The 12,747-nt window shown below is 43.3% G+C and overlaps 2 protein-coding genes across 2 annotated transcripts in view; one reads left to right on the top strand and one right to left on the bottom strand.

The window, feature by feature from the left end:
• Nucleotides 1–7,170, bottom strand: part of LOC141999577 (septin-2) — a 95,530-nt gene extending 88,360 nt beyond the window's left edge. The window contains exon 1 of the mRNA XM_074973144.1: nucleotides 7,067–7,170. The gene's annotated coding sequence lies outside the window, so the exon portion shown is untranslated. The remainder of the gene's footprint in view (nucleotides 1–7,066) is intronic.
• On the top strand, nucleotides 193–4,011 carry CLDN5 (claudin 5). The gene has a single exon (XM_074972664.1). The coding sequence runs from the start codon at nucleotides 286–288 to the stop codon at nucleotides 940–942; it is 657 nt and encodes a 218-aa protein (XP_074828765.1). The 5' UTR covers nucleotides 193–285; the 3' UTR covers nucleotides 943–4,011.
• Nucleotides 7,171–12,747: the final 5,577 nt, after the last annotated feature.

Below are 12,747 nucleotides of genomic sequence, written 5' to 3'. Positions count from 1 at the left end.
AAGCTGCAGCGTCTGCAGCTGGCTCCTTTCCAGCCTCTTGTCCTGCCGCCCCCCCAAAAAAAAAAAAAACAACAACTCCTTCCAAGCATTTGTCATTCACACGCGCTCCTGCTTCCTTCCACCCAGCCCCTCGCTGCCTGGGACTGGCCGGAGGTGGGAGGCGCCCGCCCTGCGGCTTCAAATAGCGGGCCCCAGGCGGGCAATCGCCACCCGAGCCCGCTCCCGAGGCAGCGCGAAGCCACTGGCCTGTGAGCGCGGAGCCGCCGGTGAACCCAGAGGAGCAGCATGAGCTCGGCAGCGCGGGAGATCCTGGGGCTGGGGCTGGGCATCCTGGGCTGGGTCGGGGTCATCCTGGCCTGCGGCTTGCCCATGTGGCAGGTGTCCGCCTTCGCCGACGGCCACATCGTGGTGGCGCAGACCACCTGGGAAGGGCTGTGGATGAACTGCGTGGTGCAGAGCACCGGGCAGATGCAGTGCAAAGTCTACGACTCCATCCTGGCGCTGGACCCCGAGGTGCAGGCGGGCCGGGCGCTCACCGTGCTGGTGGCCCTGCTGGGGCTGGTGGCGCTGATGGTGACCGTGGTGGGGGCCCAGTGCACCACCTGCGTCCGAGCCGGCAAGGCCAAGTCCTGGATCGTCATGGCCGGCGGGGTCCTGTACATCCTCTGCGGGGTGCTGGTCCTCATCCCCGTCTGCTGGTTCGCCAACATCATCATCAGCGGCTTCTACGACCCCAACGTGCCCAAGTCCAGGAAGCGGGAGATGGGGGCGGCCCTCTACATCGGCTGGGCGGCCACGGCTCTGCTGCTCCTCGGGGGCAGCCTGATTTGCTGCTCCTGCTCCTGCTCCGGGGACGGCGAGAACGCCTTCCCCGTCAAGTACTCGGCCTCCACCCGGCGGCCCACCTCCAACGGGGAGTACGACAAGAAGAACTACGTCTGAGGGGCCAGGGACCGAGCCGGGCTGCAGCTCCCCGCCGGACCCAGAGCAGCCACTGGACCCTGCCCTGTGCCCGGTTCCCTCCCCGGGGATGCTTGAAATGGCTCCGGGGAGGCGAGCTCCGAACTGGACTGTGCGCAGGGCCCGGGACAAGACCAGCCCCGCTGCGCGCCTGAAGGCGCCAGGAGCTCGCCCCTGTTTGAGCCTTTGACAAACGTGAAACAAAAAGGACCACCGGCATGAATTCCGTCTCTCTTCCCGGCCCTTCTGCCTCCTCCGGGATGAGCGGTAAATCGGCCGGTCATCCAATGGCTGGTTTGTTTTGAGATGTATGCTATGTAACCTGAACGCGAGTTAACCTGTTACTGCAGGAATGTGGACCACAGAGCAGGGGCTCAGGGGGTTTTAAAACTACTTCGTGACCAGTTACAAACCCGCACCTGCTTATTTAATTTGATTGTTATTGCTGCCCCAAAAATGACCTACGGGATTGGTTAGGTAGCGTTAAAGAATAAGATAAAGTCTCCATCCGATGGTGGAGAAATGAGAACTCCCTTAAAACAAAACCTCTTAAGCAGCGACTTCATCTCCCTAGCCATAGCAGCAGGAGGAATCATCCTTCCCTTCCTGTAATTTTTTTAATTTAAAAAAGCTTAATTCTGCTGTTGTAATGTGCTGCCTTGCCGCTGTACAGACCCGAGTGAACACATGGCTAATGAAATTAACTAACCTAAACTCTGCGGGCCATCAGTCTAAGCAGTTAGGACGATTCTGGTACAGGATTTTACAGAACTATTTCAGAACTCAACACTCCTTATTTGTTAACCCTGGTTTTGAAATAAAAACAAACAAGATTGTCTATATTTTATATGTATATTTTTATATTCTGGCTGCATGTTTTGTTATTGTAAAGATGTCCGAACTATTTGGGGCAGGAATAGGTGACAGCCCAGCACTGGAATTTGGTAATGAACAACCAGTGTCTGGTTGTTTGAGACAAACTTTGGAAGGAGATGGGGTATGCTGGGGCATCATGCACAGCTAACAAATTGTTCTCCCATTTTGGGTCGAGAACAACCCTTAGTGCATAGGAGTTTATAGTATAATGTATCTGCAAAAATAAGAGAGGAGTTTGCATCTGTTAGTGCATCAAATGGCTTGTGCTATCAAACATCTTTTCCTAGGGGCAGGTGCCCAGAACATTCCCCCAGTAGGACTTTGTCATCACCTCCTTCAAATTTGAACGTCATGGGTGCGATTTGGCTTTTTTAATGGATTCTTTTACAAGACTTCACATTTTTATGTCTCTTATCAACTGATCTGTGTGATGATAATGAATTGTGCCACTATTACACTAACTTTCCTCATAAAACATTTTCAGGCCTTTCACATTTTCTTAAAAAAAAAAACCCCTTTGGGTTGAAATGTCTTTTATTTATTTTCTTGTAAAGAAAATACCTGCATCTGGCTTATTGTAACAGTGGTGGGTTTATTTGTTTTTTCATTATTTAAGGAATTTTTTCAATTTGTTTGAAATAAAATTTAAGTTCTTTTTAAAGATTCAAACTAACCTTGGTCTTAATTCCTCAGTTTAGACAATTAGCCTCTGCCCTGCTATGTTTGAAGAAAATTGGTTTAGAACAATCATGGACTGGGATCTTTGATTTTCCTCTAATTGGGACAGTCCTTCAGGTATAGGCACTGATCCATGTGCACCTGAAGCACTGGGCATTCAAATACAATGTAAGATGAGTTTTAACCTTGATTGCTCTGTACTCTCAGGCCAGCCAAGCATCCCTCCTCCTTAATCCATTCCTAGTCTATGTTTACTTGAATATGAAATCATTATAGCATACAATGTGTACTTGCTCTGGCACATGCTTTGCATGCACAATTTGAAATTGGAAGCATTAATGGTGAATAGAATATGGTTGGGCCAAATAGGCTTCTTCCGATGTCACTTTACAAGTAATGTAAAGGACTCAGCAAGGTCTTGATTGCCGTCTTACTGAGTCCGTCTTGCTGCCAATATCAAATTTTGTGTGCTCAGCAGGGGCACAATTTAATGTGAAAATGCATCTGTTTGGTTTTGCAACAGCAGTTAAATTTACTAACACCATTCTTTATTTTAAAAACAAACAAAGAAATGCAAAAAATTCTTAACCTGATATTATGGCTGAGACTTTACATGCAATAATCAAGAAATGCTAGGTTATGGCTCCCATAGCCATCATAACTTTTATCACCGGGGAGGAAGGATGACTAATTTTCGCTCCACAACTTGGGATTTCCTGACTTAGATGTATGTGAAACGAGGGATTAGGGACTGAGTAAGTGTGACAGTTCCTAATGCAAACCCTAAAAACAATGACAAAAGTTCGAGGCCATGTGACAGTACTCTTATACCAACTCAGCACACTTCTACCGACCCTGATGGACTCCATAAGGAGCTACTTTCTGCCTCCAACTAATAAGGAAACACTCTACACATTAGTCTCCCTCGCAGTATAACACTAAACCTTAATTACAGCCTAATGGTTCCATCACAAACGTAGAATATACATGTGTATGTCAACTCTGAATATTTGCCATTGTTGTTGAGACTTGTGATTTAACTGGATCCGGAGTTTTGCAATAGGGCTTCATCCATATTGTTCTTGCTTTGCTTAGTAAACATAAAAAAGTGGTGGTGTCAATACACAGAGGCTTGAGAAACTAGGACCTTGATCCTGCAAACACTTATGTATGTGGTTAACATTAAGCACATGATTAGACCCATTGGAGATAAAACTTCATGCTTAAACACAAGCATGTTTGCAGGATCTGAGCCTATGTGATCATTAAGCAAACTCCATATGTGTAGAATTGTTTCCTCAGTAAAGAGGTGCAGTTCTTAAATTGTCAGTGTCTTAAATGAGAGCTACAATACTGTTATTGTGATGTAATATGTGATTTTGGTACAAGAGTGAAATATTCTGTGTTTCATCTTTGCAACTTTTGTTTGTAAACATTGTAACCTTATAAACTGTAAATGTATTTAAATGTGTACATTTTGCAAGAAATCTACCAAAACTGGCTTGTAATTTGTGTGGTGTCTTATTTGTGTCCTTTAAAAAAAACAAAAAATGAGAATACGAATCCCCATACTAACTCCAGAAAAGGCAATGGGGGTATATCTGGGCCTGTCGTTATCATTTCCCCTCGCACTGCACTGTCACTCTAATTAATCTAACTATGGTTGATCCCCTGTGGGTAACGAAAGGAATTAACAGACCTGCAGTCCTTACTCATTTTCCTCAGGCAAAACCTCATTGACTCCAATGGGAATTTTCCCTGAGCCAGGAATAAAGCCCCAATCCTGCAAACACGCCTGTATCTAGCTTTATCATGTGAGCAGTCCCACTCATGAGGGTAAAGCTGTGTCCATGTGAAAGTGTTTGTGGACTTGAGGCCTAAATAAACAAAACAAGATTTGCACTCTGACCAGCAATATTTTGAACAACCATTTTTGGTACTGGCGTTAAGTATCAAATAGTTTGTGTTTTCCCCTTGAACCAATCTTATAAAAAATCAACACCTTATAGGGAAACTTTCTTTAAAAGAGCAACCTTCTAGAAGCATAGCTAGCTGTACACCACCATAGGGCTGCATCCACTTAAAAGCAACATCTGAAACAATTACTGTAGCCAGAGCTCTTATATGAAAAAAGTGTTACTTCTGTGCATGTCTCTCACTAAAAACAGCATCATTCTGCCAATAATGGGCCACATTCTCTGCTTATGTGAGTGGACAAAATTCTCCTGAAAGACTGGAGCTGAGCCCTTTTACACTAACAAAAAAAACTGGCCCACTTCTTCTGAAAGTTTCTTTATTCTGAATCTCATGGCTCTACGTCCCTTGATGGGCTTTCCTATGCCAGCCTTTATAAAATAACCTGGGAGAACACTAACAGTAACGTCACTGGAGCTGGAATCAGGATAAAAGCCTGAGGTTTGGATGCTTTTTATTTCTACATAGAGTCACAAACAAAATAAAAATCATAACAGCACTGGAGAAATAACTGAAGACGTTAGAAAGTCCTGCTTTAATCAGAATGAGGTTTGGGCCTGATCCTGCCAGGGGCTGACTGAGCACTTCCAGCTCCCAAAGTTTAGGGCTGGGGCCTTTGTTTTTGGAAAAAAAATTCAGATTAAATTTGTGTTTCTGACAAGAACTCAGCTATTTGACCTCAGAGAACAGGCATGACACGGACAGCAGCAATGCAAGATGTGTTTAAATTGCACCTCCATGGCTGAGACAGATCACAGATGGATCACCCCTAGTGGAAAGTGGGCAGTTTCTTCTCTATGGACTGTTCAGTTCTTAGCCTCGCTGCTGGAACTGCTAACAAAATGAGTAGTGGTCGTTGTAGGTTTTGTGACAGAAGCACCTTAGGAAATGGATCAAGAGCCACCAAGTCATTTCACACAGGCCCCTGAACAGCCATCAGGTTGTAACAACTTCAACTCACTGTAACAACTTCGAATCCAGGCTCAGTGGACCTGATCCAAAGCCTATGAAGTCTATGGAACCATTCCTATTGACTTCCATGAGCTTTGGATCAGGCCCAGGATGAGCTGGTACCTTAAGAGTGGGGCACTATTACCGATCCTCTTTGCCACTCAGTTTCTACTAAGTGTATTTGAGCTGAAAAAAGGACATTTCGCAAATGCTGTCAACACAAACATACAAAAGAAATGAATGTTCAGTGAAACTCTACATTCTTGTGACTAGCAGGGACCTTGCCCAGGTTCTAGCCTTGTCAGGGAGTTCATTCAATACTTTACAGACTTCGTCAAATAATCCCATTGTTTGGACAGGCTGTTGCTTAAAAAAGAAAACATCTTCAAAGAATGCATTTTTCAGCATTCATGCCAGCTATGTTGAGATTAACAAAAGCTCCTCACCACCCTCTCATTGCCTTCCACATGCTGGGCTGGAGAAAAGGTGTCTCCCTGCTTGGCCTTTGTCTGCTAAATCAGGGGTTCTCAAACTTTATTGCACCGCAGCCCCCTTCTGACAACAAAAATTACTACACGACCCCAGGAGGGGGAGACCGAAGCCTGAGCCCACCCAAGTCCTGCCAAAGCCCAGCCCTACTACCCCAGGCAGGGGAGGCCAAAGCCCAAGGGCTTCAGCCCCAGGTGGGGGGCCTGTAACCTGAGCCCATGACCCAGCACTGAAGCCCTCAGGCTTTGGCTTCAGCCCTGGACAGTAGGGCTCCAGTTTTGACCCCAGGCGGTGGGGCCCAGGTTTTGGCTTTGGCCCCAGCAAGTCTAATGCCAGCCGTGGTGACCTCATTAAAATGGTGTCACAACCCATTTTGGGGTCCCGACCCACAGTTTGAGAACCGCACTGCTAAATGAACTAGTAGAGCTATGAATCTGAATGTCAGCTATAGTTCATACCCTGCAAATGTAGTTAGAACCCATCTGTGCAAAGAGGGGAAATGCACCAGGCAGGAGGAAAGGGAAACTCAGTCAGTCACGTTTGCTATAGGATGTTTAAGAAATATTTCCCTTTCCTGCACAAAGATATATTTGTCATGCATCTGTTCTTCGGGATGTACTGAAGCCTTTTACACTCCAAGGGAGGAATTAGTTCATGCCCACAGTTTTCTTTATACAGCTATTCCCATGTTAAAACCTGACCACTGAATGTTACATAGTTTGTCCTTGTTTTTTTTTTTGTCCATCTCTAAAGTCCCAAGAGCAAGTAAGTAGTGCACCCTACTTTATTCTCCAGTCTAATTTGTGTTTAAAACCCACCTTGCTCTAAACAAGCTGAGACCCGTTACAGCATCCTAAACATGAAATCAGTCTCCTGTCTGTTCTCTTTACTTGGGAAATGCTGAAAGATGCAAGATTCAGTTTCAGATTGGACCCACAATGCATCACTGAAGTGAAATGAAGAGCCCTCTAACTTTGTATGCAAATCATCACTAATAGGTACATCTCTTGGGTGTCAGGGTTTGCTTTTGTAACTCTGCTTGGTAAAATGTAGCAAATACTTCTGCCAAATTAAACAGATCAGGAAACATTACAGCAAGTACATTCTGTCTTCAGGTCAAGAATTGCATTCAACTTACCTGTAGTCTGGTTGTGGTAAGGCAAATCCTTTCGAAGACAGAGCCTCAAAAGGACTCAGATTTATGTTCTGAAAGTGACTAGATTTTGTCAATCCCATTTTGATCAGACTTTTGTGTGTGTGTGAATGAGACTTAATTCCAGTCTGTTCCTTGCTGATTCTCTGCAGGAGGGGGCTGCCTGTCTGGAAAACTCCCTTTTCTTCTAACTGTAGCTCTCAATTACAAGAAAAGGACAATTTCAGCCACTGCGTCATTGATAAAGCTTCCCATGGCAACAGTGGTCAGGCTTTGAGGTTGCTTGGCTACTCAAGCCTTGCTTTACCTTTTCTTTTTCTTAAACAGATTGAGAGAGTCTGCCATGAATCACTTTAACAACTTGCTTTGTCTTTGGCATTTTAGAAGTTTGTTTACAACACTGAGCTTTTTTCTCTCCCATAATCCTTCGTGCATGTTACACAGTTTCAAACCAAAGTTATGGCAGGAAAAGGTCATAAGTGCTGTGAATTAACCTACATGGTTGAAAACATACATATTATGTGAAAGGCATGCTGATGCATTCCACCCAGGGCTCCTAACCAATCTTCTCATTACATGGGTTTCCTGCTTTTCCTTAGCCCATCATAGGCTGTTATGGGATGTTGTGTTTGCCACACTGAAGAGTATCCTCAACTGAATTCAAATTTTAGGCTGCAAAACTGCCTTCATCAGTTCAGGCCAAGAAAGTGTGCTGTTTGTGATTTAGAAAGTGCAAAGGAATTGCCACAGATCTGGTTATATGACCCGGGGCTTCTCCTGCTTCAGTATCATGGTCTTGTACACATAGACACACAATCTATCTATCATAAAGAATGGCGATATTGCACATACACTGATTTTTGGGGGGGGGGAGTTGTTGGATACTGAATTCCTTTTTAAAATCTCTGAAAAATAAAATAAAATAAAGAAAGATATGCCTTTCCTATGCACCTTGTATCATTATCTACAGTTCTTCAAAATAACTGAATTGGCCACATTTTACATTCACATCCACAGGTGTAAAATGACTACACAAGGTGCAAGACAGTGGAGAATCAGGCCTCAGCATTTCTTACATTTAGGACATCACAAAGACCTGGGGGAAAGTAGCTATTAACAAAAGGCAGACTTACAGGCATGTTTGAAATATTTATATTATACACACACACACACCCCTGTCCATAGGCCTGGATGACACGCAGTCTAAAAATTAATTAAATGAACTGGATCACTTACATTTTTTTTTTCAGTGATAGAGAACTACAGAGATATAGAGGCTGGAGAAAAGCAAACGTGGTACTACTTTTTATAAATTGAAAGAAGAAAGATCCTTGCAATTATCCAGTAATTCTAATTTCAAACCACAGTCAAATAATGGGACAATTATAAAGAGAGGGGAAAAAAATCACAAACCAGCTACAGGGTAATAGAACCATGAACAACAAGCTGCATGTTCAAAACATTTGTAGATGAACCTAAAAGGAGTTGTAAACACCAGCCAGGACAGAATATATAAAGTGATCTAGATTGACTAGAACACTGGGCAGACATAGATACATCATGCCATCGGACCCTTTTCAGAGTGGTTCTAATGGACATGGTGCTTAAAATGGTGGCAGTCGCTGGCACGCTGTCTACAGCAAGGCTCCCAGAGTTATGAACACTGATGGAGCTATTGGTATGAACTACCTATGAACTGGTATTGGGAACATAGGAATTTTTTGAATAGGTTCCCGATTTTAGACGAGGCCTATGTGGATCTTGTGAGGGTGTGTGCGCTTAGAGAACACTACAGTCCGTTCGGAGTACCTCAGTCGGCTGCAGCCATGGCTGTGGAGCCATTCTCCACCCAGCCTATGGTTTGGAGTCAGGGAGGATCTCTCCCTTCTAATGCCTACTGTGTCCCCCATGCATCACCAGCTTCCTCAGGGGTTGAGTGGCACAGATGTTGCCTCAATTTACATACATCACTACTGAAACACAGCTAGTACTTGAATGGGGATTGGGGATGGTAGCAAATCAGCAAACAGCCATCTGCACAACACTTCAGGGAGAGGAAATGACTAAAGACACTGGAGCAAACCTCTATCCTTTAATGTCCATAGACAGCAGAAAAAACCTGGGTTTAACGTCTTATTTGAAAGACCCATCTATCTTAAAAAGAAAAGGAGTACTTGTGGCACCTTAGAGACTAACCAATTTATTTGAGCATAAGCTTTCGTGAGCTACAGCTCACTTCATCGGATGCATACTGTGGAAAGTGTAGAAGATCTTTTATACACTCAAAGCATGAAAAAATACCTCCCCCCACCCCACTCTCCTGCTGGCAATAGCTTATCTAAAGTGATCACTCTCCTTACAATGTGTATGATAATCAAGTTGGGCCATTTCCAGCACAAATCCAGGTTTTCTCACCCCCCCCGCCCACTCCCCCCCAAACCCACTCTCCTGCTGGTAATAGCGTGTGGGGTGGGGGGAGGTATTTTGTCATGCTTTGTGTGTATAAAAGATCTTCTACACTTTCCACAGTATGCATCCGATGAAGCGAGCTGTAGCTCACGAAAGCTTATGCTCAAATAAATTGGTTAGTCTCTAAGGTGCCACAAGTACTCCTTTTCTTTTTGCGAATACAGACTAACACGGCTGTTACTCTGAAACCATCTATCTTAAACTGCCAAGAATTCAGTGTACCTACCTCAGAAAGATGATGGCTGGAGCTAAACCTGATGGGATTTGAACCTGTGGGTCCAGGGTGTTTAAATATTTTTAGACTTTTGCTTAGATCATTAAGATCTAATAATAAAGAAAAGAGAACTAAAAATTTCTGATTTCTCACTGTCCCAAAGACCTGTCAGCCCTGCATTAACTGCTTCTGGACAGCTGGGAGACTGGTGAATACAGGGCATTTACGGAATGGGGGGGCCCAGTCCAAAATGAAATGGATCCAGATTACAAGAAGCAGCCAGATGCTGCCCTGGCCTTAATGAAACAGAGACAAGTTTCTAAAGGATTAATTTATAAACCTGCTAGTGAATGGCTAATTTAATTAAAAGGCAGAACAATACAATCTGATTAATTTCTTTATCATATTGATCTAAACAGATTTTAAGGTGCAGGGAGGGAAAGAGATTTTAGGGTTTACATGTAATTTACATATATGGTCAATAAAACATCATGCACATTTATGGCCACCTTTCAGTTGGTGGGTAACAACAAAAAGCAATACATTTTGTTTAAATGGAAATCAGTTTGTTTATTCACATTGGAGGACAAAAGTAAATGTTTTAAATGGTTGATTTTTAAATGTAAACAGTGGTTAACCCTCTCAAAACCAGCCTTGATCACATCAGCAATCTTTGAATTCTCTGCCAGCTGTTATCACACTGCTGCACATTGCTGATTTCGAGCCCAATCCTGGAAGGTGCTAAGTGACATTAATGGGAATTTTAGGCTCTTAGCACCTTGCAGGATCAGGACCTTTAGTTATGGGAAAATCACTTGCCGTTTTAGGCAAGCAGAATTGTAACCCTATTGTATCATTTAAAATACTGCAAATATATTAAATGCAATCTAATATATCCAATGCATGCTAATATTTCACATTCTTACTGCTATTCGCAGTACTTGGAGTAGTTGAGGGCAAACAAAATGTTAGAAAGAATTTCTATAATTTATAAGCATTTAAATGCAGCGTGTTACTAGCTAAATAATACTACATAGTGTAGACAGTATGCTTTGGGTTTGTTTTTGCTGAGTTCTGCACCACATCTACTCCACTTTTCACACATTGCTTATTGCATAGACTAATTGGATGTTATGCATTTGGCCTTGATCCTCCAACTTGCTTCCCAAGAACTCTGCTGGGGTTCTGCATGGGTGCAAGGGTCTGCCCACGCACATGCAATGAAAAATCTGGCCCCTGTTGAGTCTTGTGAAAATAACGTACTACAGAAAAATAAATACAATGTAAAAAATGCAGACACTGTAACAGTCACTCTCAGGTTTGCTATCAGGCTTGGAATGCATGCTTGTGTTAAATAAAATTATGTATGGTGATTTTAAACAACACAGGCCAAATTTTCAGCTGGGCTCCTTAATTTTCAGGTGTATCTTTTTTATATGAGCAAAACTCATAAGAACATATGCCAAGGTTCCTTCCCCACTCTGAACTCTAGGGTACAGATGTGGGGACCCGCATAAAAGACCCCCTAAGCTTAATCTTACCAATTTAGGTTAAAAACTTCCCCAAGGTACAAACTTTGCCGTGTCCTTGAACCGTGTGCTGCCACCACCAAGCGTGTTACACAAAGAACAGGGAAAGAGCCCACTTGGAGACGTCTTCCCCCAAAATATCCCCCAAACCCTACACCCCCTTTCCTGGGGAAGGCTTGATAAGAATCCTCACCAATTGGTACAGGTGAACACAGACCCAAACCCTTGGAGCTTAAGAACAGTGAAAAATCAATCAGGTTCTTAAAAGAAGAATTTTAATGAAAGAAAAGGTAAAAGAATCACCTCTATAAAATCAGGATGGTAAATACCTTACAGGGTAATCAGATTCAAAACATAGAGAATCCCTCTAGGCAAAACCTTAAGTTACAAAAAGACACAAAAACAGGAATATACATTCCCTCCAGCACAGCTTATTTTACCAGCCATTAAACAAAAGAAAATCTAACGCATTTTCTAGCTAGATTACTTACTAACTTAACAGGAGTTGGACGGCTTGCATTTCTGATCTGTTCCCGGCAAAAGCATCACACAGACAGATAGAACCCTTTGTTCCCCGCCCCCATCCAGATTTGAAAGTATCTTGTCCCCTCATTGGTCATTTTTGGTCAGGTGCCAGTGAGGTTATCTTAGCTTCTTAACCCTTTACAGGTGAAAGGGTTTTGCCTCTGACCAGGAGGGATTTTATAGCACTGTACACAGAAAGGTTGTTACCCTTCCCTTTCTATTTATGACAACATAAATATTGCAGGTACAGTTAAAAGGACCAAGGAAAATGGACCCCATTATGTTACCCAGTAAAAAAAATGGGTTGTAACATTAAATGCATTTTTAGATATAAAAACGTAAGAACGGCCATACTAGATCAGACCAATAGTCCATCTAGTGCAGCATCCTGACTTCCGACAGTGGCCGGTGCCAGGTGCTTCAGAGGAAATGAACAGAACAGGGCAATTATCAAGTGATTCATCTCCTGTCGTCCAGACTCAGCTTCTGGCTGTCAGAGGTATAGGGAAACCCAGAGCATGGGATTGCATCTCTGACCATCTTGGCTAATAGCCATTGGTGGGCCTATCCTCTATGAACTTGTCTAACTCTGTTTTGAATACAGTTATCCTTTTAACCTTCACAACATCCCCTGACAATGAGTTCCATAGGTTGACTGTGCATTACGTGAAGTACTTCCTAATGTTTGTTTTAAACTTGCTGCCTACTAATTTCATTGGTTGACCCCTGGTTCTTGTGTTATGTGAAGGGGTAAATAACACTTCCTTATTCACTTTCTCCACACCAGTCATGATTTATAGACCTCTTTCATATCACCCCTTAGTCATCTCTTTTCTAAATTGAACAGTCCTAGCTCTCTCCTCATATGAAAGCTGTTCCCAATCCCTACTCATTTTCGTTGCCCTTCACTGTACTTTTACCCATTCTAA

This window comes from Natator depressus, chromosome 15 (assembly GCF_965152275.1).
Source record: "Natator depressus isolate rNatDep1 chromosome 15, rNatDep2.hap1, whole genome shotgun sequence".
NCBI classification, from domain to species: Eukaryota; Metazoa; Chordata; order Testudines; family Cheloniidae; genus Natator; species Natator depressus.
Note: the sequence above shows the minus strand (reverse complement) of the source record. Positions and strands in the feature narration are given on the sequence as shown.

Coding starts and splice junctions, on each gene's coding strand:
- CLDN5 (XM_074972664.1), top strand. CDS start 286: ATGAGCTCGGCAGCGCGGGAGATCCTGGGGCTGGGGCTGGGCATCCTG.